Source organism: Melozone crissalis, unplaced genomic scaffold, assembly GCF_028551555.1.
Source record: "Melozone crissalis strain CALT ecotype California unplaced genomic scaffold, PUWL_Pcris_2 ptg000004l_1, whole genome shotgun sequence".
NCBI classification, from domain to species: Eukaryota; Metazoa; Chordata; class Aves; order Passeriformes; family Passerellidae; genus Melozone; species Melozone crissalis.
This window is the reverse complement of record NW_026535782.1, coordinates 31557714-31581467: the sequence shown is the minus strand read 5'-3', so window position 1 is coordinate 31581467 and position 23754 is coordinate 31557714. Positions and strand designations below refer to the sequence as shown.

General features: G+C 35.4%; 1 protein-coding gene across 10 annotated transcripts in view; it reads left to right on the top strand.

Moving 5' to 3' along the window:
- Positions 1 to 23754, top strand: part of PPFIA2 (PTPRF interacting protein alpha 2) — a 289129-nt gene that overhangs the window by 175648 nt on the left and 89727 nt on the right. For 8 of the 10 annotated variants that reach the window (XM_054279165.1, XM_054279101.1, XM_054279090.1 and 5 more), the window contains 2 exons: positions 8523 to 8687; positions 18327 to 18401. In XM_054279165.1, coding sequence (XP_054135140.1) covers positions 8523 to 8687; positions 18327 to 18401 — 240 coding nt within the window. The remainder of the gene's footprint in view (positions 1 to 8522; positions 8688 to 18326; positions 18402 to 23754) is intronic. The other 2 variants (XM_054279145.1, XM_054279120.1) reach the window with 1 other exon arrangement.

Here is a 23754-nt window from a genome sequence, read left to right as displayed (position 1 = left end):
TCAGCTGAAGAAAAGTCTGAAGACTTTCTGTAGCTGTTTAAATTATCAGTAGCTCCTACATGTATATTATTTTTGTATTTAATTAAAAAAATGCTTTATCCCTTTCACTCCAAAGTCCACTGAACACCAGCTTAATTTGTTAAAACTGCAGTGCACCAAAATCTGTGGGTCTGATATAGGCAGTGCAGACTAGCAAAAATTCCAAAACAGCCTAGTAGCCTAAGATAGTCTTGTCAGAGAACTGTGAGAGAAAAGAAAGATGACTCAACTGCAAGTCATCTCCTAAATCAGACTGATCTCTGTCATAGGCAGTTTTTTTTCTAGAGCAAGAAGCTTAAAGATCATCAATTCCAATTTTTCTTGTGCTATGTAAAGGAAAAATCCGTAAGAAGTTTTCCAGGAGAACTAATATCAACAAATGGGAGTTACAGTGTTATAATCCTTGCAAGTCCTTGCAGTTAAAATTAGTAAATGCCAACAGTGTGTTTTCAAAATGAGGATGAAGCTAGAGATCAAAATGTTTAGGCTGTGAAAATATACAGGGAATGCAGATGTTACAGCAAACCAGGGCAAGACAGAGTCCAAATATTAATGGGGAAGGAGATAGAAAAAATGCAGAGACATGCTTTGCCCTGACCACTAGCATTTTCATTAATGAGTTATTACCCTGTCATTCATATTTATGTTCTTGCCAGGCGTTAAGCTACCATATACTACAGCATATCCCTGAGCTAGCTGTAATACTCATGCTGTCTTCTATAGGGACACTCCTTTGGTAGGGAAAGATGAGTATTTTAGATGCAAAACTGTTGTTTCCAACACAGTCTCAATGATGTGCTAGTGATGAGATTTCCAGCAGCACTCATTGGGAAGGCATTGCCTATAAAGAGGCACTTAAGCAAACTGAAATTTATGGTGTTATTAGTGCAAAACAGCATTAATATTTTGTGGGGAAAAAAAATTGCTCCATATTTTTTCTGTTGGTTTAGCAAGGATTCTAATAAAATAATAATATTTGGAGGACCACTGATAGAGTTTCACAGTGAGAAAGTTAAATGTCTTCTTTCATATATAGATAATACATCTTTTACATTGATCTAGTGGTCACACTTGAGCCAGCCCTAGCTTGGCTGCATTAGTGAGGTTCACCTGACCCCTCAGGACACACTCATGCATAGTGGAACTACTCATGACAACCACTTTGTTCCAAGTAGCACTTGCTGCTGCTTTTATGGGAAGATGCTTAGTTACAAATTGAAGCTTTTGGGGTTTTTTTTAATCCAACCTTTTATCTCCTTGAGGTAACAGCAAAATGATACTGTCTGATTTGTCCTGCTTCAAACTGAATATCAGCAGAAAGGAATGAAAGTGACAATTCTGTCAGGTCCTGAGTGCACACCAGCCCTCCACATCCCCTTTACATTTTCAATTTTGTCTAACTGGCAGTATTTTATTTACTCTAGACCCCCACCTATGTGTTTCTTTATTTTCTGGCAACAGCCTCACACAGTTCTTGCTCATCACATAAACAAAACACAAAATTGATTTCACATCCTGATTTCCTACTCTGTAGTAGTGGGAAATCACTTTCCCAAGCTGTAGTAGTAGACCTTGATGGTAACATGTATTAGAGAGAGATCATGGTGGAATTACATTCTTTGGGACACATACACTTCAGATCTCAGCCAAAATACCAGAAACTAAACCTTACCCCAGTATTTAATCAAGTTTCTACTCAGTCCTTCTAGCAGCATTCTTAGGCATTTGCTGTTGAATGTATATTTTTGCTGCCTATGATAATTAACTTTTTCTGACATATTACAGTAGAAATATTTTCATGTTAAGAACGAAGCTGGCAACTCAATTTATCAATACACGAGGCAGGGTAGAAAGTGTAGGAGCGCTGATTGTGTGGCGTTGCTGACGGGAAGCCAGGCAGGTTCTCTCTGGAAGACCTTTCTATGGGACTTGGAAAACAGATACAAGTGTACCTCAATTGAAATTCTTACACTTATTTATCTGGATATTCTCTAGATAGAATGATCACATATAGCATGTAGACGGATGGCCTCTTTTCTGAAGCTGGAGGATAAGTCAGTGTGATCTCATATGTTATTTAATGGAAATTATAAAATAACACTACTTTGGCTGTTTAAATTAAAATGAAAATATTTTTTGTCTCAGTTTGTATTCTTTAAAAGTAGAAAAAATGCATGGGATTGCCTTGTTAGATCAGAGTACTATTATGAGAAAATTTGGGCGTTGGTTTGGTAGCTGAAAAAAATATGATATGCTACTGCTATTGATTAATTTCATTATGGATTTTTCCCTACGACAACAAAAAATTGCCAGACGCATACATGTGCTTTTTACATAAAGCATACATTTTTTACTCAAATTGGTCTGAAATACTTCTAACAGCTTCGAAACAAAAAGAATTATACCTGTGTACATAAATGAAACAGCATTAACAGAGAGTGTCATTAACTCTCTTTTGCTTCATGCCTTAGGAGATGAAATACTTATTAAAGTGAACAACACTGATTTATATCTAATTTTATTCATATTTTATTGTCCCTATTCCTTATTGAATAGTTTATGAAACATCTTCAGTAATGCACTGCAGTCTCATTATAGCTGTAGATCAGGACTTAACCCTATATTCTATGATTCAAATTCCCTTCTTATTGAGGAACTCAATAGAGTATTGAGAAACTCTAAGAATATATTTTATAGTGTGGTTTTACCTATTTTAGCTTGTTTTCTCATAGGTCCTTTTAATTAAACCAGTTCCATAGGTGCTGAAAATTATTCAAGTATTCTATTTCTTTTTTAAACATGAGGAATTCTTACAGTCTAAAACTGTACACGTGAAAATAAGAATGTCTCCTAAAGTTCTTCAAATAGCAAAACATTAATTCAATAATATGAGTAACAGTATATATCATCGGCTCAACATTGTTCACAATCTTGTAGATTCATGTGTCTCTTCTTTAAAAAAAAAGAATTTCTGTCAGAAAGTAGTGTAACAACAGATAGTAAATGTAATATATAGTTATTCAATAACTATATGGTTTTTTATATCTATATGTTCTTAAGTAATCTGTGTAGCATAATAGTTATTATATTTCTACTAATTCTTCTTATAAAACCCCTTTTCTTCCTATTACTTTATCATTATTCAATCATTACATTTTCTTTGGTGAAATCTTGGTTTCACATATGTGTGATTTCTTAAGGTTTTGGGTTGCTTGCATTTTGGTTTCTGTGCAGAAGGACAGACATGGGACACACTGCAGTAGTTGGGCTGCAACTTTATTTTTTCACAGAAAAATTTTCACTGTTGATTAACCAGTGTAGCTGTTGGAGGTCACACTGCCTGACCACAGGTGAAAAGTGGTTTCCATCACTGTGGAACAATGCTGAAGAAAATCATTGATTTTGTGACTGATTTTAGAGGTAGTCTTCAACACCATGTCTGCTTATTTTACTTGTCTTCTCTGCTCACACCAGAGATGGAGATTCACTGAACAATATGAATTCTAAATATAGACTGAAAGAAAATTTGGTTTTTCCTGTACTGGTGATAAATTCTAAGCTGAACCTCAATAGAGAATTGTCTAAGGAATGACTTAAGCTAAGTCTGTCTCATTTCAGTAAAAGTCTATTCTTTTATGTTTTCTTCAGTGTATTTAATTATTCATGACTCTCCTTTTCTCCCCATTACCATCTGCTGATTCTTTAATGTCTCCATTTGTTATCCTGCTATGAACTTTTTCTAAAAACAAGTGTTTCAAAAATAATGAAAGTTAAGATAAAATATTTTATATTGATTAAAATCCAGGTCCTGTAATAGCAAACTCTACTGAGTCACTGTAATTTCAACTTATTGAGACATCATTTCTTAAAATGAGTGTTTAAAATGAGTGTTCTTTCATTTTCTATAGATAAATCAGTGTCCATGTAGTCATGATGGTATGGTGTAGTAGAGCAGAGCAAGTGATAATCTACACCAATGTAGTTTGTACCATTGATTCTAACCATGCATTTCTGTTTAACAGAAATTAACCACTTTCATGATTGCTTTATAGGTGATTTGAGAAATACAGGATGCTGGGTATATTCTAGAAATTTTTTCCTTTCATGTTCATTTAGTTCTAATGAACACTTTAAAGATGCTAAATTCATTCAAAAAATATGCACTAGAGCACTTTGCAGTCTTTAAATTATTATTTTTGTATTTTTTTATGCTTATAAAAAGTCCAGAGTTCCAGAAATTATCCTATTTACATAAGATAAAATTATCATCACAGCATCTTGAGCATCCTAAAATTTGCCCAGCATAAAACTCACTTGTCAGATTATTTCATAATTCCTTGTCAAGCTTATGCTTTCCAGTAGGAGAAGCATGGCAATGATGCGTGGGTGATTCTGTCCTACCTGCTGCTCTTGATCTTCATCTTCTTTTCTCTGCAAGCTGCCTGTCCCTCTGAGTGCTTGACAACTGTAACAGTTTGACAGTGTGAGGGAGCAGAAAATGCTCAGCAGCCCATGATCACTATTAATGCCAGAGTTTAGCTGCAACTTACTGAAAACCCTAAAGCTGTTTCTAACAATTCTTTTGTAGTTTAAATGAATTACCATTGTTGTTACAATGTTATTTCAATGAGAATATCTTGTGCTGTTCTCACAAGTATTCGGAATATTAATTCTTGAACTACATATGTGGAGGAAAGTCCTCAGCATGCCCACAAGTTATTGTGATTTCCTTCAGATGTTAATCATTGGTTGGACACACCATCATCTTCAATGTCAATCTTTTATGTTTACATTCCCTTCCCCCATCATTGTAGCCCTGAGACACATCATTATTCTGTCAGCGTTGTTGACATTTCCACTTGCCAGGGAAGCAGGGAAGATCTTTTTTAATATAACTACCCCTTTTTTAGTATAATTTTATTGGGTAAAAGTTAAATAAAACTGCAGGTATTGTTATATGTCCAAAGTAGGGCAACAAAACTGGTGAAGGGTCTGAAGCACAAAGCTTACAAGGAGCAGGTGAGGGAGCTGGGGGTGTTTAGCCTGGCGAGAAGGAGGCTCGGGGGAGACCTTATCACTCTCTACAGCTGTAGGTCAGGTGGGGTCAGGCCCTTCTGCCTTGTCAGGTAACAAATGATAGCACAAAAAGAAATGTCCTCAAGTTACACCAAGGGAAGTTTAGGTTAGGTGTTAAGGAAAATTTCTTTACTAAGAAGATTATCTTGGTGACTGGATCCAGCATTGGAACAGGCTGCCCTGCTGCTCCAGGGAAATGGTAGGGTTGCCATCTCTGGAGGTATTTAAAAGATGTGTAGATGTGGCACTTGGGTACTTTGTTTAGTGGAGGACTTGGAAGTGCTGGGTTAATGTTTGGACTTGATGATCTTAGTTTTTTCTAGCCTAAACAATTCTATTATTCTGTGAATCCAGCATTTCATCAGAGCAGGGGGCAAGTGTTTGCTATCAGGTTCTCAGTCACTATCAGATGTCTTACCCCCTTAGGTTTTTTCCCTTTCAGCAGAACTGAGAGTGATGTTTCACTAAGAGACCTGGTTAATAGTATTCTCTGCTCAGCTAGTTTTGCAGTTAACAGTGCTCACAGAATTTATGAAGAAATCAAGATTATTTTTGTTGAAAAGCAAAAATAAGAAATTTTTACAAATGAGAAACCTATGTTAGCATGCCTTCTGAGCATTCCTAGAGCTGATGGTAAGGAAGATTCCACTGTTCAGAAGTAGCTTCCAGAAGAATGAGTGACTGCAAATGCTTGAGTAAATAGGAACAGAAAGAAAAGGTATGAAATGTTCAGAAGCACTGCTTTCGTTCTCTATGGGACTTTTGACACAGCTGTGACAGTCTGTATACAGCAAAATGGGCAACAGCATTTTGCACTTGATTTATGTAACAACTATGAAATGTATGCAGACATTGGAATATGTCTTTATCGAGTCTGAAATGATACTTCTCGGCTAAAAACAAGCTTGGCTGTTGTGTATGTTAAATGGGTGATTGTCACTGGTTTAGTATTATGTATTATGCATGTTTCTGACATGGCAGTAAGGTAACCTAAATATGTTATTGGTAGCTCTGCAAAAGGCTAGTCCTGTACTGTTCATCTCAAACAGCAAACTCCTCCACAGTCACCCCATTAGAAATTCTGAGTTCCCACCACTCTGCTCAATTCTTATACTTGAAAACATTGTTTGACTTGTTTTGTCTCTTCATCACTCTCTTTGATCCCCTTTGCTTTGCAAGTTTCTTGTCTTCTGTCCATGCTGACTTCACATTCCCTGTTGGGATTGTCAGTGTTTCAACCTTTTCAACTAAGTCTTGCATACAGGCTCTCAGACATCGCTGATCATCACAGCATTTGTCTGCAAGATAAGTCTTTTAGGGTAGTGTGACACCATATATGATAAATTTGCTCAGTTAGGACAGAAAAGAGGTTTTTTTAGCTTTTAAGGTTTTGTTACGCTGAACTGGTTTAGTGGATGTCAGTTTGAGCATTAGACAACTACAGACCTATGGAAGGAATGGCCATACTAAAAAGTCAACTGTGGATCAATGTCTTCCCTTTCTTCCCAATTTCTTCAGAAATCTGTAGCCTTTTGGCTGGATTTAGACTCCTCCAGATGTAGCTATGATGCAGTGAAGCTTTCTGCATAAAGAGAACTGATCAGGATGACCCAGGCTATAACAGAATCAGCCAGGAGGTGGAAATGACTGTGGGGAAATCTAAGTGCACAGAGTGGATTAGAGTCAGATTCTGGCTACCCCAGGGCTATGGAGTGGGTCAGAGTTAGGCTGCACAGAGAAGGAAATATTGCTCCTTCACAGACTCTTTCAAGAGACAGGGTAGAGAGTAGGCTGAAGAAATAGAAATCAGCTATTGACTTACTTTCCTCCAGCTTTCCCCCAAGATAAACTAGATGGCCTAGAAAAGCCATGACAATACAAGAATTTAGACCAAAATTCAGTAATTCAGTTCTATCTATAGATAGCAGTTAATTGTTTAAGTACTACTATGAGCAGAAATATTCTGTAAATATTTGGAAAATTTCCTGATCTCTTTTAATTTGCAAACTTCCCACAGCCCCACACTGAATTCTTGATTGCTCTATCATTAAGAGGTCTCCTCAAATTTGTGTGCTACTTTGGACTTCCTCAAATAATTAAAAATCCACCTATATCTGCTGTTAGCCCTTCAGGGATGAGAAAGTTTCTGAATTTCTTGTTCATTTGCATTTGATAAATACAGGGCATGAGTTGGATTCAGAAATTATGCTCCTTTCTTGAATTGCAGGGAGTCATTATAACTCTCATAGTATTAACGTTGTTCACATACTCATTCACTACTTTTTGTGAAGAATATATTGTAGCATAATAACCAGACACGAGAACCATGTTTTAAACAAAGATGACACCAAACCATAATCATTCTTAATCTGACTTATTATCAGCATACTACTATGTCTAGAAATTCCTGTAAGAGTAAAAACATTATGTAACTGAGAATAACTATGGTTTACAGATAAATAAATGTATTTACTAATAGTATCTATATTAAGACCCACATCAAAGGAGAAATATTAAACAATTGTCCATGTAACTTTCAGATTTCCAGTTCAATGAGTTGGATATAATTGTTTATTGTAATTACAATGCATTTAACATGCATTCTGATTCATGAATTTAGCTACCCTGATTTAACCTTACAGCTAACCAAGTCTCTTTAATGTTCAGGTACTAAAAACGGCAATGGTAGCCCTATGAAAATAGACAAATAAGGAATTTTCTATACAATATCAACATATTTGAATTTTTCCTTTAACCTCAGAATAACAATGGAAACTAAATATAAAATGCGTTTACAAAATGTTATTTATTGTCTATTTCACAGATTTTTATGGACTTCTCTGATTTTTATTGTTGATTTTTCAATACAACAGAGACAATATTTTAAAGGATGTGCTAGTGACAAGCACCATTAGCTGTGACAGTTCTAATGAATTGTTTAAAAATCTAGTAGAATATACTGTTCACTACTACATATCTTGTGAAGCTCCTTTCAAGATAAATTGAAAATATATTACAGTTAGGCTGAATTAATTGTAAATTTACTTAATATTTTTGCATGATTCTTTAGACTGTTTTTGCTTATTTGGCTGTCAATAATCATCAATTACTATCACAAATGATATGTAAATATCTAATTAATTTGGTAAAATAGGGACCCTATGCTTAATGATTTGTTGTTCTTGCTTTTCATAGCAGAGTTTTAGGTGAAATCATGAGTGGGTATTCTATTTTTCCACCTATTCCATCTACTTTAGAAACATGAAATATTGCTAATAGTTCCAGCAATCTCTCCTACAATGAAGTTGCCAGGAAGACTGCTGTTTGGTATCATGCACTTTGTAGTTAGAGTTTCTGTGGCATTTAGGGGCCCAGAAATTAGTAACTTTTTATTTCAAATCCCACAGCTGTTACTGGAGCATTTGGAGTGCCTTGTCTCAAGACACGAAAGATCCCTGAGGATGACAGTGGTGAAACGGCAAGCACAGTCTCCCTCAGGAGTTTCCAGTGAAGTTGAGGTCCTCAAAGCTCTGAAATCTCTGTTTGAGCACCACAAGGCTTTGGATGAAAAGGTACAGTATGGTAAAAGAACTTACTGTATACACTCTTTAACTTGCCTAGTTGTGCATTATGATGCAGCACAGCAACAGTATAGTTTGTTGCTCCTTGGAATAAATCCTGTACTTAGAGTGTTTACAGGTGTCCAGAGAAATATGGATGGTAAGAAGGTATGGCCAATGGCTGTAATGCACTCGAGGTCACTTCAGCTATCTTTTGTAGACAATAGAAATTACTTTTCAAAATAAGCAAATCTCACCCCACCAGACATGCTTCTTTTATTTACACTAAATAAAGATGACCCTGTGGGATATATTTTCTGTAAAATGTGCTTTTAAGTCATGGCCATGAAAATGTATGTATATCTCAAATTTTAAAAACACATAGAGACATAGAATCAGATGTTCCTAGCTACATAAGGGAACTTGGCTCTTAGATACTTTTAGGAGGAAAACCTCCTAAATTTCAAAGATCTTTTTAGTCTTTGCTATGTAAGGAGAGTGATCCCTTTTCAAGTGGCGTAACCTAAAGTAAGTAGTACATTCTTCATTATCAGAGGTGATGAAGGGCCTGCAGAATCAAGGTAAAAACCAATGATAACTGCATCAAGTCATACTAATGAAGAGGATCTTTCCTGTGCTGGAAAGACTATATTCAAAATGAATGAAACTTTGTACAACTGTGAATTATCACCTTGAGTATTGTGTACATAAATTCAGAAATCCAATTCAAGTCTAGAAACAGCATGCTCAGAAGGTGATGTATCTGAATTGGTAGGTGCCTCAAAACTCCACGTGCAGGGAGCTCACAAAACTCCACGTGAGAAACGGGGCTCATGAGCAAAGAACCTCATTCCTTATGGGGTCTCTTTTGGCTGATTTGCTCATTGCTGCTGTTGAGTTGCTTCTCTGTTTGAGATGGTTGGGTAAGCAGGGACGACATTGTGCAGAGCAGCATCTGAAACCATTGACTTGCACAGATGAGTTGTATTGTACAGGACCAGTTTAATGGTCTCACAGTAACAAATTTAACTTCAACTTTCAGAAATATACTCAGAAAGTTGACTTTACTTAATGAATGAGGCAGCTGTAGATATATAACTATATATATATATATCTCATTGGTAATGAAAGGATGAGATAGTGTGGGTTATGAGTCATACTAGGTTAACTATCAGGTTTTCAAAGTTGAATAAATCTAAAGAACTTAGACCAAACAAAAACTTTAGATATATCTTTTGGGTTATATGTTCTACTCAGATATCATGAAAGCATCTATAAAGAAAATCTAGAAAAGGAAATAAAATGACTTCTAGCCATTGTAATAATCTTTTGGATGTCATTAAGACTTTAAAAATCCTGTATTATTAAAAAGATCTTTTGAGGATTGATGGAGTTTATGCTCAGAGCTTTGAACTTTTATCCAGCACTTTAAATATCGATAAAACTAGGGTAGGGAACTCTTCAGCTTTTATACTTTTTGACATTGTGTTGGATAAGTAGGAGAAAGTGTAAGAACTAAACTTGAAATTGATTCTGATTATTCAACAGTTGTGTACCTCTTGCACATTGTCTTTCGTTAATGTTTTAGTATTTTGGTAGTATGCAGTTTATTTTACATCCCATTTTGAAAACTATTGTACAGAATTAGATTCAAGCTACATGTAATGTTTTGACTTGCATTATTGAAAAATTTGACCGAGATTGTTGAAAATTCTATTCTTACATTATTTTAAATATTACAGATTAAAATCAGTATTCAGCATGTTAAAAAATTTTGGAATTACAAATGTAGGTATCTTATGTATCTAATTGATTCCTGTCCCAGTGGTAATCACAATTTTCAGGATAGAAAAGTTAACCATCTGCAATCATATTAACAGAAGATTTGTTCCATTATAAAACAAGTTTTAAAATTGGTTGGTCAAAATTATTTTTTCCGACATACTGTTTACCTTGTGTGGAACCTTTTTTATTTTGATGCAATAAATCATATTTTTACTATAAAAAAATAAACTATACTATTTATATGTTATTATAAAACAATCTGAGATAAGTCCAGTAAAGTTTAATAAATTATTTTTAAATAATTTGTTATAAAACCAGCACACATTATTTTCAAGGACAAATCCTACATAAAAATGCCTGGTTTTGTTACTGTGTCTCTGGAAGGATTGGATCAAAGATGTTGCATATATCACCCAGATACTTGATAATATAATGCTTTCACAAATTGTCAGTATTATGGTGATTTTTATTTAAAAATAATGAAATTAAAAATTACTGCATGCACCCAAATGTGCTAAAAATTTTTTATGGCATGTGAGTCATACATTCGGCATGGTGACAGAAAAATTATGTAAGTTAGATTTGTTTCAGACCCTTCAGAAATAAGATATCAATATTGCATTGAAGGTTTTCAGGGATCAGTAGAGCAATGTGGGTTGGAGCTCCTCAGAGACATCTGGCCCAACCTCCTGCTCAAAGCAGGGCCAACTTTTTCAGGTTACTTAGGGTCCTGTCCAATAACTTGTCAATATTTGTAGGCAGAAAACCTATTCTGGTGTTTCACCACCCTCACTGTAATTTTTTACCATAATACCTATCTGGAGTTTCTGTTGAGTGTTGTACTGGTTCCCTCTTGTCCTGCAAGGTCTTCCCTTCCTGCATCTGCAAGAAGAATCTGGCTTTATTTCCTCCACATCTTCTGGTTAGCTGGTTGTAGACAGCAATTAGATCTCCCACAAACCTTCCCTTCACTTTGAGCAGACCCAGCTCTCTTAGCCTGCCCTGTATGCTGTGTGCTCCAGCTCATGGCCAGCTTGGTGGGCCTTCATTGAAATCTGCCAATGTATTCTACCAGAAAGCCCAAAACCAAATGCAGCCTCAAAAGTCTGGAGGGAAATAATCATTTTGTCCAACCTACTGGCCAAACTGTGTGCTGGCCTTTTTCACTACTAGGTCTTTTCTGCAAAACTGCTTTCTTTTCCTAAAGCCTGTCTTATTCCCTCATGGGTTATGCATTTTGTGGCAATGGGACACCACACAGGCTTTGTCTCATTGATCACAAATCTCTGAACCTCACAGTCCAGTCCGTTTCTGATGCACCATGGAATCTATTTCACCAATTCACATCTCACCAGTTTCTCTAGGGATAAATTGAAGATCTTGCAGAAAACCTCAGTAAATACAAAAAACATTGTCTGTTCTCCCCTCATCCAGGGAGCCAGTCCTCTCATCACACAAGGCAGCAAGGTTGGCCAGATATCATTTCGCCTTGGCAAGTCCATACTGGCTCTCCCCAATCACCATCTTGTCCTTTGTGTGCCTGAAAATGCTTCCTGGATGATTTGCTCTATAACCTTCCCTACATTTCCTGGGTCATTCCAGGATAGCTCCTGTATTTCATGAAGAAGGACAAAACATTTGTGAGTTTTCTACTCATCAGGAATCTCCCTCACTTGTGATACTTGCAAAGCTGAGAAAGGCATGACAAAGTAATCAAGTAATCTTGGCATTTGTGCACGGAGTTAATCTACTGCCTTTGACTTATGTATGTTTTGTCTTCCTGTATTTGGGTAATGCTTCACTTGCACAGACTCTGCTGCTGTGCTCAGAGGAGACCTGCAGTCAGACTCTCACAGTAAAACTGAGGCAAAAAAAACATGATTTATGATACTGATGTAACAGCAAAGTATAACAGTGCCCCATCAGAAAATGCTCACAAAGCCAAAGTAGGTTAATGGATAAAGAGTACTAAAAACTGTCAAAAGGGCACAGGAAATATATCATGATCCTTTGCAAATGAATAATGCACATTTTTCTTTAATTTTTTCTTCACAAAAAGAAACTGTTGACACTAAAACTATTAATGTAGTTGCTATATTCTTGGAAAAGCATAACAAAATATTTTCATGAGAAGTTTTGCCCTTTAAACTTACAAAAGTATGAAGAAAATCTTAAAATTCTTCCTAAATGCAAATTTTCTTTCATGTTTTCACTTCCTACACTAAAACATCTTGATGTGTTGTTACAAGCTCTGCCACAAAACTTGACTGATCATGAAAGGATTGCTACATGAACAGTACAAGAACTACAAAACCCTCCTCATTACTATAAGAAAATGCAATGAAGCCTACTAAGAGATTGGAAAGTTAAAAATAAAATATATCAGTTTCTAGGCAGGTATGCTTAAGTATAAAAAGTATCAGGAGTGATATCTTAACCTATTTCAAAGTCTATTGACTTTCTATCTATTACATGAAGTCTGGACTCTGCCTTTACCATTTGTCCAAAAGACAGATCACCACAGAGAGATCACAGCTGTGAATGCATTATTCTGAGAAAACATGCCTGTCACTGTAGTATTTTCAGAGTCTGACAGCTCCTTCAGCATCCCTCTTGTTATCCACATGCCACAAGGCTGGAGAATGAAAGCTTGCCATGATCTTCCCACAAGAGAGAGCCAGTCCTGTTTGGCTGAACCCAGCAGGTACCTTGTAGTGAGTAGGGAATGGTGAGAGTAGGGCTTTTAATCTTACCCCATTATCTTCTAGTAGAGATCTTAGTAGTGCCAAAAAAAGAGTCTACACAGACTGTTTTTGCACTTTTAATGAATTTTGTGAGAATTTTTACTTTAGAGCATGGGGATAATGACAGATTTAATTTACTTTAGAAATTTCTACCATTATATGTGTCCCTCAGAAAAATCTCATTGTGTCACAGCAAATGAAATTGATAGCACACTAACTGTATTCTTTATTATTACTATTATTATTGTTGTTATTATTATTTAAAAATTTATTTTGACAGAAGCTATATATATTTTCAAAAATATTTGTATATCTAATTATTCTAACATTTTTATAAATAAAAAACGAAAACACAGGGGCAGTTCTGCTTGCAATTTTAAATTTTCATTATGTGAGAAGTTAAATTCAGTGACTGTTTTACCTAAGTGTAAGGTTAAGTTATATCTCAAAGACAACAAGAATTGTTTAAAAAGTGTGAAGTTTTATACACTAGAACTTATGAGTGATTTGGGCTAGGACCAATATGAAATTTCGACTCAACATTTCTTATAACTTTTGTTATTGTATAAGTCAGGTGAAATTTGCAGCAGTATTCATAGTCATGCATAACTCCCTTCAATTATTCACCCTGTCCTTCTTAATGCTACAGATTTCAAACACTTCTCTCACTGCTGCTAAGTAGCTCATACCTTTGTTGAGGGTTTTTTCCATGCAATGAATAGTTGTGGAACTAATGTAAGACAGCACTACAAAATATTTTGTGATATTATATACAAATAGGCATGGAATTGTTAATAAAAGAGCAAGTGAAGACAATATTTCCTAGAAATCATTAGAGCTGAATGAAAAATAGAAGCTCATGTTAACTTCATGGTTAGAATAGACATTTAGTAGGTCAGGAAATACATAGTCCTTGTATGCAATTCAGGAAAAGCAAAAGGTAGAAAAAATATTGTGTTACTTGTGCCTTTCTGTAGTTCTATTTGGCTTCTAATATCTATCTGAACATGTTTGTTGTCCTGCAGACATTTTTCCTATTTTGCTTTAAACTTTGGGTTCAACTTTTAAAATATGCATTTAGAAAGAAGAAAGAAGCAACTTCTCCAAACCCAGTTTTTGGTCAGTGTTGTAAGAAAAGTGATTTTCACAGTGGAAAGCAGCTACCAGATGATACTGTCTTAGCTAAGAAGCAAAAGCCCATTGGTTCTCTTGAGATTAATGGCAGAAAAGTATATCTAATATTCTTGCAAACAAAGTTAGCCTATTTGTGTCAGCATGGTCACTATCTTTGTATTCATTAGCAGGTAACTAGAAGAACTTTTATTCAATAGACTGTTCATGGGGGAAAGTGATTCAATGCCAGTGTGCAAATGTTTTTTAAAAAGCTCTGTATGGGCTGCAGGTCTGAAGGGAATGAACAAAGAATTTGACAGCAAGCAAAAAAGTGGGAAGCAGTTGCTAGGAGACAGAGAAAGATGGGTGATATTTTGCACTGACAGCAGTGCTAACATGACATTGACTATGCTACATTTAAAGATAATATGGTTGCATTTAAAAGCCAGAAGAATACCCAGTCATCTGGGCATATGTTGGATACACCCTCTAACATGGAGAGAGCAACTCTTTTCTGCTGTGTCTGTGACATTACAATCATAAAATCACAAGATAGTTTTGGTTAAAAAGAAATAATTAAAAATCACCCAGTTTGCACCCTCTGCCTTGTTAGGGATATTGTTCACTGGACCATGTTGCCCTAGGCCCCATCCAAACTGGCCTTGAACACTTCCAGGGATGGGGCATCCACAGCTTCTCTGGGCAACCTGTTCCAGTTTCTCACCACCTTCATAGTAAAAAGTGTCTTCCGAATATAAAATTTTAATCTGTCCTCTGTCAGTTTAAATCCCTTCCACCTTGTCCTGTCATTACCTACCTTTGTAAAAAGTCCTTCTCCAGCTCTCTTGTAAGCCCCTTTAGAAACTGGAAAGTGCTGCAAGTTCTCCCTAGAGCCTCCTATCCTCCAGGTATTTGTCCTTTAAAAATGTTTATGGTAGCATTTCTGTTAGATCACTTGAGATCTGATTAGTCTTACTTTGGGAAACCTTTTTAATAAAGCTCTATCATGTGCCCAAGAAAATAGAAATATGTTGGAGAATCATGTGAAATTTAAGCAGTGTAACTTCTGAAGTGATACACATGATCTCACTAAGATAATTCTTATTAGCTATAGTTACTCACTTACTGTCACTTCCAGAAAACAGAAAACAGTATGCCAATCACTAATTGGCATTCAGCATATGAAAAAAAAAACCCAAACAAAAATGGTCAGATAAAAATAGTTTGCATTTGTTCCAGTTCCTTTTTCTTTAACAAGATAGTGACCCAGAACAGCAACCTTTCCTGCGTCTCTCAGAAATGAGGATAGTTCTGTTTGGGATTTTTTTTTTTTTTTTGCTGTAAACATAAATTTGAATATGGAATCCAATAAAAAATGCTTTGCAATACATTTTTGTATGACTGAGAAAGAAATGTAAAATGAGAAATAATGTTACAGCTTTTGGGTTATAAACCAGAGCAGATTTCCCCTTCAGATCAGAGTGCTGATGTAGCTCTATTTTTTTACTAATAGAATCAAAGATTTCCCTCAATTTTAACAGCTGTTATTTATGTTTGAAAATGAAGAATTAGTTGCCTTTCCAATGTCACTATGGCAAATGTGAATCTGAATTTGTTGTTCACTGGTCAGATGAAAGGGAAAAAGGCTTTCTGTGCCAAGGCAGAGTTGTTTTCAGTTCCTTTAGCAACTGTTCGATTCAGAGAACAAGTAGGAGCCATCAGACTGCAATTTTGGTTAGGTCATTATAACAAAAAAGCAGTGTATTAACTGTACCTGGGAGGAAGGCGAGGTAAGATAAGGTGAGGCAGGACAAAGGGAACAACTTCCAGCTGTTGCTCTGTCTTACACTGGTAATGTTCAGTGTTGTTGATAATAGGCCAAGAATGAAATGTATTTGAATATAATAGCTTGACAGCCAGAATAGAAACACTAATTATCTACCTAGTTTTGCTGGAAGTGCCATGTAGAAATTGTGTCTCCAGAGTTGTCTGTTGTTTAGAGGCAGTGTTCTTACAGGCTTTAAAATGGCTGTATAAAACCCACTAGGATTCATTTCCACAGTGCCACAGGATGTAAAGTTTAAGGATAATTCTGATTCCAGCTCCTTGTAGAGCTGTGACATCCTCATTAATCTGGCCTAGCTGGTTTGCAAATTCTAGCACCATTCAAAGTGAATGTTAGTGTTAGACATATTATAATGTATTTTTTTAAACTACATTCTCCATTATAAAACACTTGGGCTTGAATACATGGAGGTTTCATAATAAAATTCAATTAAAGTTGCCAACTTATTGTATTTCCTTTTGGCTTTTAACAACTGCCTGCTTGTGAATTTTCTCTCAATCATTTTGTCCCAATGCAGCACTTACAGCCAAAGGGATTGAAGCCAGAAATATGATTGTAATTTTTCCATGTTTTTTTTTTTTTAACTTGTCTGGCTTTTTTGTTAAGAAGTTCCTATATACCGTCTCCCATTGTGGAGAAGTTGAAATCAGGCCTCTTGAAGACAGGTCTACACCTCTCACTAGTTGTTTCAATAAGCTATGTAAAGAGGAACAAAAGCCTCAAAGTACTGCATAAAAACTACATTTGCATTTTTTAGAAAGGTGAATAGTTTTATTTTTAAGTGTTCATTTCCTGAATATGTATTTCAACTTTAGATTTAGTTTTAAAGTCAAGTGAATGTGCTGTGTTAGTCTTGCTGACTACTTTTCATCTATTAAGTCTAATCCATTCTTGAAATATAGGGATCTGTTTGCAAAATCTTATTTCTGTCTGTAGTAAATGAAAATGAAGTGTGTAAGGAAAGGTAATATTTATTAGACTAAGAGCTATCGCTGGAAAAAATATGAAAGGTTTAGGACATATAGAACTCTTAGGGATCTCCTGTATTTGTCAAGGATGAAAATCTGTCATGTTTCTTTGTAAATGGAAGACAGATTTTGTTTTGCTTTATTTTCCAGCTACATCTCTTGGTCTAATAGAGTATGCTACCTTGCCCAGCAAACATTGCTGATGGCCTTAAACATCTGTGCATCAGCAGCTGGAGCAGCATTGCTGCGGGGTAGCTGGAACATGTAAAGAAGTATACCTTGGGTGTTGACTGGTTAGCCAGGTTACAAACTCATTTACTGTGAGGTGCCTAACGAAGTTCTGTAGATTAGGATTGTCACAGGGTCCCTTAACAGTCAGGAGAGAGAGTCACACACAGCACTGGAGGTCACTTCAGGTCAGATTTGCCTTTGGTTGTAGTGGGAGACTGCAGCTACATTGCTGGCTTAGGTTATGTGAGCTACACCAGCTGACCTCAAATCAGCTGTGATTGTGTCTTCAGACACATTTGCTATTAATTTAATATTATCTATTAATAATCAATAATGAGCAATAATTAAAATACTGGTAATAATAAAAATTGAGATCATAATCATCCTTGGAACAGAATAGGTTATTTATGAAACTGGTGCAAACACAGAGGAATTTCCTGCTTATGAGAGTGTACATTGTTTATGACTTTTTGCAAAACTGAAACAAATGCATGATGATATGAAAGATCTCTAGTATATGGGCCTGAAGGCAATGCTACAAGTTATTTTTCAATGAATTTATTACATTCAGTTACTATAAACAGATTACTTATCTTCCATGGAGTGAACTTAAAACATCTGAAAATGGTTTTTTTCTTTATCCTTTGTAAAAGATGTTTGTGAAAGTTTTATTTTTATGCCTAATGTGATCTTAAAATATTTTCCTTTGCTGTGTATTCCATAAAATTACAGGCAGACTGTGGAACAGCAGTGTGGCATTTAAAGTTTGACACCTATTTTAATGGGTTAAGTTTTCCTGTAGTTAGGTTTAAATGTTTACTACACAGTATGTCTCATGAAAGGGTGCAACACACATGCCTGCAAATGGAGTGGCAGGGCATACAGTAGAGCATATGGCAGATTATATAATCTTTAAAGACTAATAGAAATTATGTTACTGCACATATTTTGATTTTTCTTCTAGGTAAGGGAACGACTGAGGGTTTCTTTAGAAAGAGTCTCTGCACTGGAAGAAGAACTAGCTGCTGCTAACCAGGAGGTAACATAAAACACTTTCTCCCCTTTTGAGATCAAATTTCTAATACTCTGTCCCATGTGTTCCCTGTCACTTCCTTCAAAACTGTTAGAAAAAACCCACAATAATACAAACAAACAGAACCAAAATGAAACAAAGCTAAAGAAAAATTACATTGTGAGTAATCTTCTCAGTGAGGCTTGTTTAAGGTGGTTGTAAGATTAATACAACCTTCTGTTTACTGATTTATTTCCTCCTCCTCTTCCCTTGTGAGCAAGCCAAAATCCAAGCGCTAGTAACAGATTCCCAAATTTCTTATTGGACGTGAAAAAGGCGTGAACCAACAAAAATGTCAGATACTATAAAGAATTCAATAACCTGAATTTCCATTTCACTATAAAATTAAGTAAAACACACACACATGTATATATACTCATTATATAAATGTTAACATTGAAGTATTAAGGGAGGATTATGGATGACTGTGAAATGTAGCTTTGTCTCTTCCCTTTTAACTGCAGTGTATCATGGTGTGCTCTGGTGCCATGTAACTGTTGTGAACTTGGACAATAGGTGAAGACTGTTCTCTTTTGTTTGAAAGGGTGAACAGCAAAACCTGTTTGTATTGAACAGCTGTATACTACACACACAGAGAAAGTTTTCACCCTAGAGAGATGATTTTGAGGCCAGATAATATAAAAAATGGAGTCTTCTGGTGACTTTACCATTCCCCTCATGTTCTGAACCCGCCTGACATGTCCTTTTAACACTGTTAAAAATGACCCAGATAAGCAAGTGAAATTAAAACTATTTTAGGTTATGGCCATTTTATGGTGTCATTTTATTCAGGATTAAGACAGAAACTGAAAGAAGCCACAGACAAACTCAAATGCTGCCTAACAGTTCTTGAAAAGTGGAACACTCATAATTCAGAATAATGTGTGATAGAGACTCCTAAAGGATTTTTTAACTAATTTAAACTGGATAAGGTAGTTTCTTAAAGTTACTTCTTAAAAGCAGGATCTTCAATTAAGATATTAGTACTTCTTTTTTATAAAGTATGATAAACTATAAACCTATTAATATGATATTTTGATTCATCCCTTTTCTCTCTAAAGTAACTGCACTTTATCTGTTAAAAATTAAGATTCTTGTTTCAGAAGGATCCAGAAAAGTTGTGTTCAAATAATATAGTTACCATGTTGTGTATTCTGTTACTTTCACTAGCATTTATTAAATATGAAGCAGTCCCTTTGGTCAGTCAAGCCAACTGAGATGCATCTCACTCCTCCAATCCCTCCTGCTCATCATCCAATTAAATCCAAGTTCACTTCACTGGGCATAGGACCTGGTCTTTAGAGAATTGCCTGGCTATTTGGAATTTTTAAAATTTAATGAAACTTTTTAACAGTAAGGAATAAAAGCATGCACAATGAAATTACATTGAAATAGGACTTCTATGGCTTTTCCTGCCCCAAATCCTTAGAAATGTTGAACAATGTTTGTGTCTTCCTGCCACTGAAGACATTTAGAAGGACACTGAATCAGTCAAGCATAACATGACCACTAACACAATCTGAATATTGTTATTCCAGTTTGCTATGAGGGACTGTTAAAGCTGACATTCAATTAAAAAATAATGAAAAAAGAGTGAGATGGGAAGAGATGTAGAAGAGAACAAGTAGATTATTTTCAAACAGTTATGTATTTAAACAAGAGTTCAGATCATTTTCTCACAATTAGTTATTTGAGTAAGACAAAATTAATTGGAGCACTGCAGTATTTAAGTCTAGTTTTATGCTAAATTCCACAGTGAATACACAGGCAATAAAACACTTTAAAAATTTACTGTACTATATATGAAAATAAGTGGGCTGAGTTTCCAGGGGAATTGAATATATGGTTTTCAGTTATTTCTGTAGTCCTGTCTTGGTGTCTGTTTTCCCAGGAGAATTAGTATTTTCTTCCCTATCCATTTTCTCATACTTATTCTGAGAGTATTCAGGACTGTATCTAAACATGAAATGATGACAATAAATTGGTTCCCTGACTTAACAAATTATGTTTAGGTATATGACAAGTAGCAGATAAAAAGTAGCAGAAATGTATATGTTAAATCTATTTCCTCTTCTTGAAAGCTTGTGGTTGTGGTTCTGATGTAGCAACGGTGAGAAACTGCAGACGGTCCTGAGTGCTTATTGAAAATGTCTTTAATTAACATAGCCCCAAAACTGGGAGAGAACAACTGCAGTTCTCTGTCATTGGGTGGTAACTAAGCTCTCATTTAACAGCCTTTGTGGCATATTACATACATAACAAAGGGAGTGAAGTCGTCTGTAACTGGCAAAGCTGATTTCAGCTCTAGTTGCTAACAGTCTTGCAAAGCACTTAATATTGGATAGGCAATTGTAACACACCTTGAACTCTAAACCCCAGAGAAGTTGGGGTGGGCATTGGACCTGTAGGGGAACTCAGTTTATGTAGCTAATGTTTACATGTAGTTACACAAGGGGAATAGAGAAGGGTTTTCATCTTATGAGCTTATATTTTATTAAAGCTTATATTTTATTAAGGAATGGATTTAAAATTCTTTGAATATATGTTTTCCTGGGGGAAGAGGTTATTTGACTATATATTTTACTTTGCTGCAGCTGGTTAGTGATTGTGGAGGGGGCCATTGTACATAGCAGCAAACTGAATTGCTGTTAGTGAGTTTTTGTGCAGACAGGGGCAAGATAACTGCAGTAATAAAATTCCATGTTCGTCCTGCTTTTTTTTTTTTTCATTTCTGCTTACACTCAAAGCCATTCCTAGTTCACAACTGGACACGTCCTGATCATTATCTGTTTTAGACAAGTTGAATAGAAGATACTGTTGACATTTTTTTGGATAAATTTCCCTTCTGTTTTTAAATAAAATTACTGTTAAGCATAGCTACATATTCTTACCCCTTAGTGCTTTTAAAATTATGCTGGTTCTCATCTTCTTCCATATAACCTATGATCTCTCCAAATAGGTATATTGCTGAGGGTTATAATTTGCAGTTAGATATTAGACAAGATACAAGTGGGACATCCAATAACAAAGTTCAGTGGTATAATAGTGTTCTTCTGTGAATATTTTTCAAGAGAAATGTGAAGTTTTTCAGTGAAGGTATGAATATTTGCAAAATTGAACAATGATCTGCTAACCAGCTTCCTTTTTACACACTAATTTGAAAAGAATGAGTCTCATTGGCAAGAGAAGTGAATTTATCTTCACAATTTTGTCATTCATGATCTTAATGAGAATTAACTTCAATGTTGAAAATACTGACAAGATAACTACTATTGTTCTTCAGCTTTAGAGATACTCCTATTATCATTACAAATGTGAATCTTTTTAAAAGTATGCTAAACTACACACATGCAAACAACACACCAAGGTTAGCCATTAGTGCCATATATTCCCAGGAACCCAAGTGCTAGCAGCTTCCACAGCTCAAGACTTCTTAGATTATAGACCATGACCCATAGTGACACTTTTGAATCCATTTCTGCAGCAATGTGCAGTGTTAAATGACAACTGTTGCCATTTCCATTAACAGATCTCCCTGTTTCCCTGAGCCTTCAACAAATAGTTAAAAAAAACCCAGAACAACCTTTAAAGCTTTTTTCCAAGGCTTTTTTGTAAAATCAAGCATTATACATAATTAATACAATACTGGAATTTTTTTTTAATGTCTGTGCTTCCTTTGCCCATAAATTTTCTCCTGTTAATTTTAAACAATAATTCATCCCTTGCAACATCTTTATGTGCTAATAAGAATCTTATGATAGGTGGCATTTCAAACCCCTGTTTTGTTTCCAGTTAGTATGCTGGCTTTTCCATCTCTCCTCATTAGTAGAAACCATGGCATGAAAAAGAAAGCTTTACTTACATTCATTACCTCAAAGGAATAAATGGAACTTTAGGAACCCAGAAAACGTTGGGACTGTAAAATATAAAATTGCAGAAACTACTGATTTTACTGTATATATATCACTGTACTACCATATGCTTTTCCTCAGCATTTGTTCCAATTTCCAATGATATTTCCAAATGCCAAATAACATTATACTGCCTCTGTCAACTGACACATAGATTATATTTTAAAACACTAAGGCTTCATTTTAAAGCCTTATTGTTACAATTGCTTCTACAAAAAGTTCCTTGAGTTTGAGGCTAAATTTAACTCCTGGAGCTCTCAGAGATCTTGTAGGTGTTTTGGATCATAGTTCACTGCTTCATGTAACTGCATACATTCTCCTGTTTAGGCAATGGGTTTCTTCCTGACAATGGGTCAGTTTATTCATTAGGGTACCCCAATGCTAATTTTTCAGCATTTATGAAAGCATTCATAAATTATTTACATGATTGAAAAGAGAGGATGGTTTGAAATTTCTGATTCTTTATGTTCCATACCAGAGACAGCAGAAAATATCCACTTATTCATGAAAGAACTTCCAAATACCATGCTAATTGCCAGACTTCTGCTCTTCAGGGTAAATCAAGAACACAGTAAAAAATGCAGTAAAACTGTTACAGCTGAGAACAGCTTTGGTTCTGACTATGAGGGATGCTGCAGACATGACTATGGTATTGCTACTGCTAATGAAATATTCTGTACTAGTTAATATGTATATGCATTTCAAAGTGAAGTCTTAGCTAAATGTGGCTTGTCCTTTTACCCTTGGTTGCATATGAAAACATATTTCTATGAAATCATATTTCTAGATTTTTCATTTCCAGTTAGGTTAAGGCAGTTTTTACAGGGGTTTCTTGGCAGCCTTAGGCTTTCTGTGTAATTACATTTCAAAGTGATTTTTGGAGTAAAAGTGTTGTAAAAGGAATAGTTTCCCAGGAAAAATAGATGTGCATTTCTTGAACATACGATTTATATAACACTTCATCAATCCACAATTTAGAAATTATTGCTATCAAAACTTTGGATGAAATTGGGTGGAAATCAGGGACTTTTTTTTTTTCCTGAAGGCCTGGCTGATGACTTATATCTGTTTCTGGTGACTTGAGGCATACATTTCCTTGCGAAGAATCTGAAACACCATTTCTCTAGAATACCTTCTTTCATAGCACCATACTTTCTCAGAATGGTGCAACTGCAAGCTTGCAACTGCTTTCTGAACTCTCTTCGACATGTTATTTTTTTATTTCTTTATAAGCTATAGATTTGCAGAGGTCTGACTCTGAAAAGATATTCTTTGTGCTCTGAACTTTAAATGTCTATGTAAATGTAGCAAAATATATATTTTCTGCAAAGTTGCACGTAATTAAAAATCTTGATTTGAAATGTAACTTTAAATGCTATATATAATTGCTTTTTAATGTGCCCTTAACC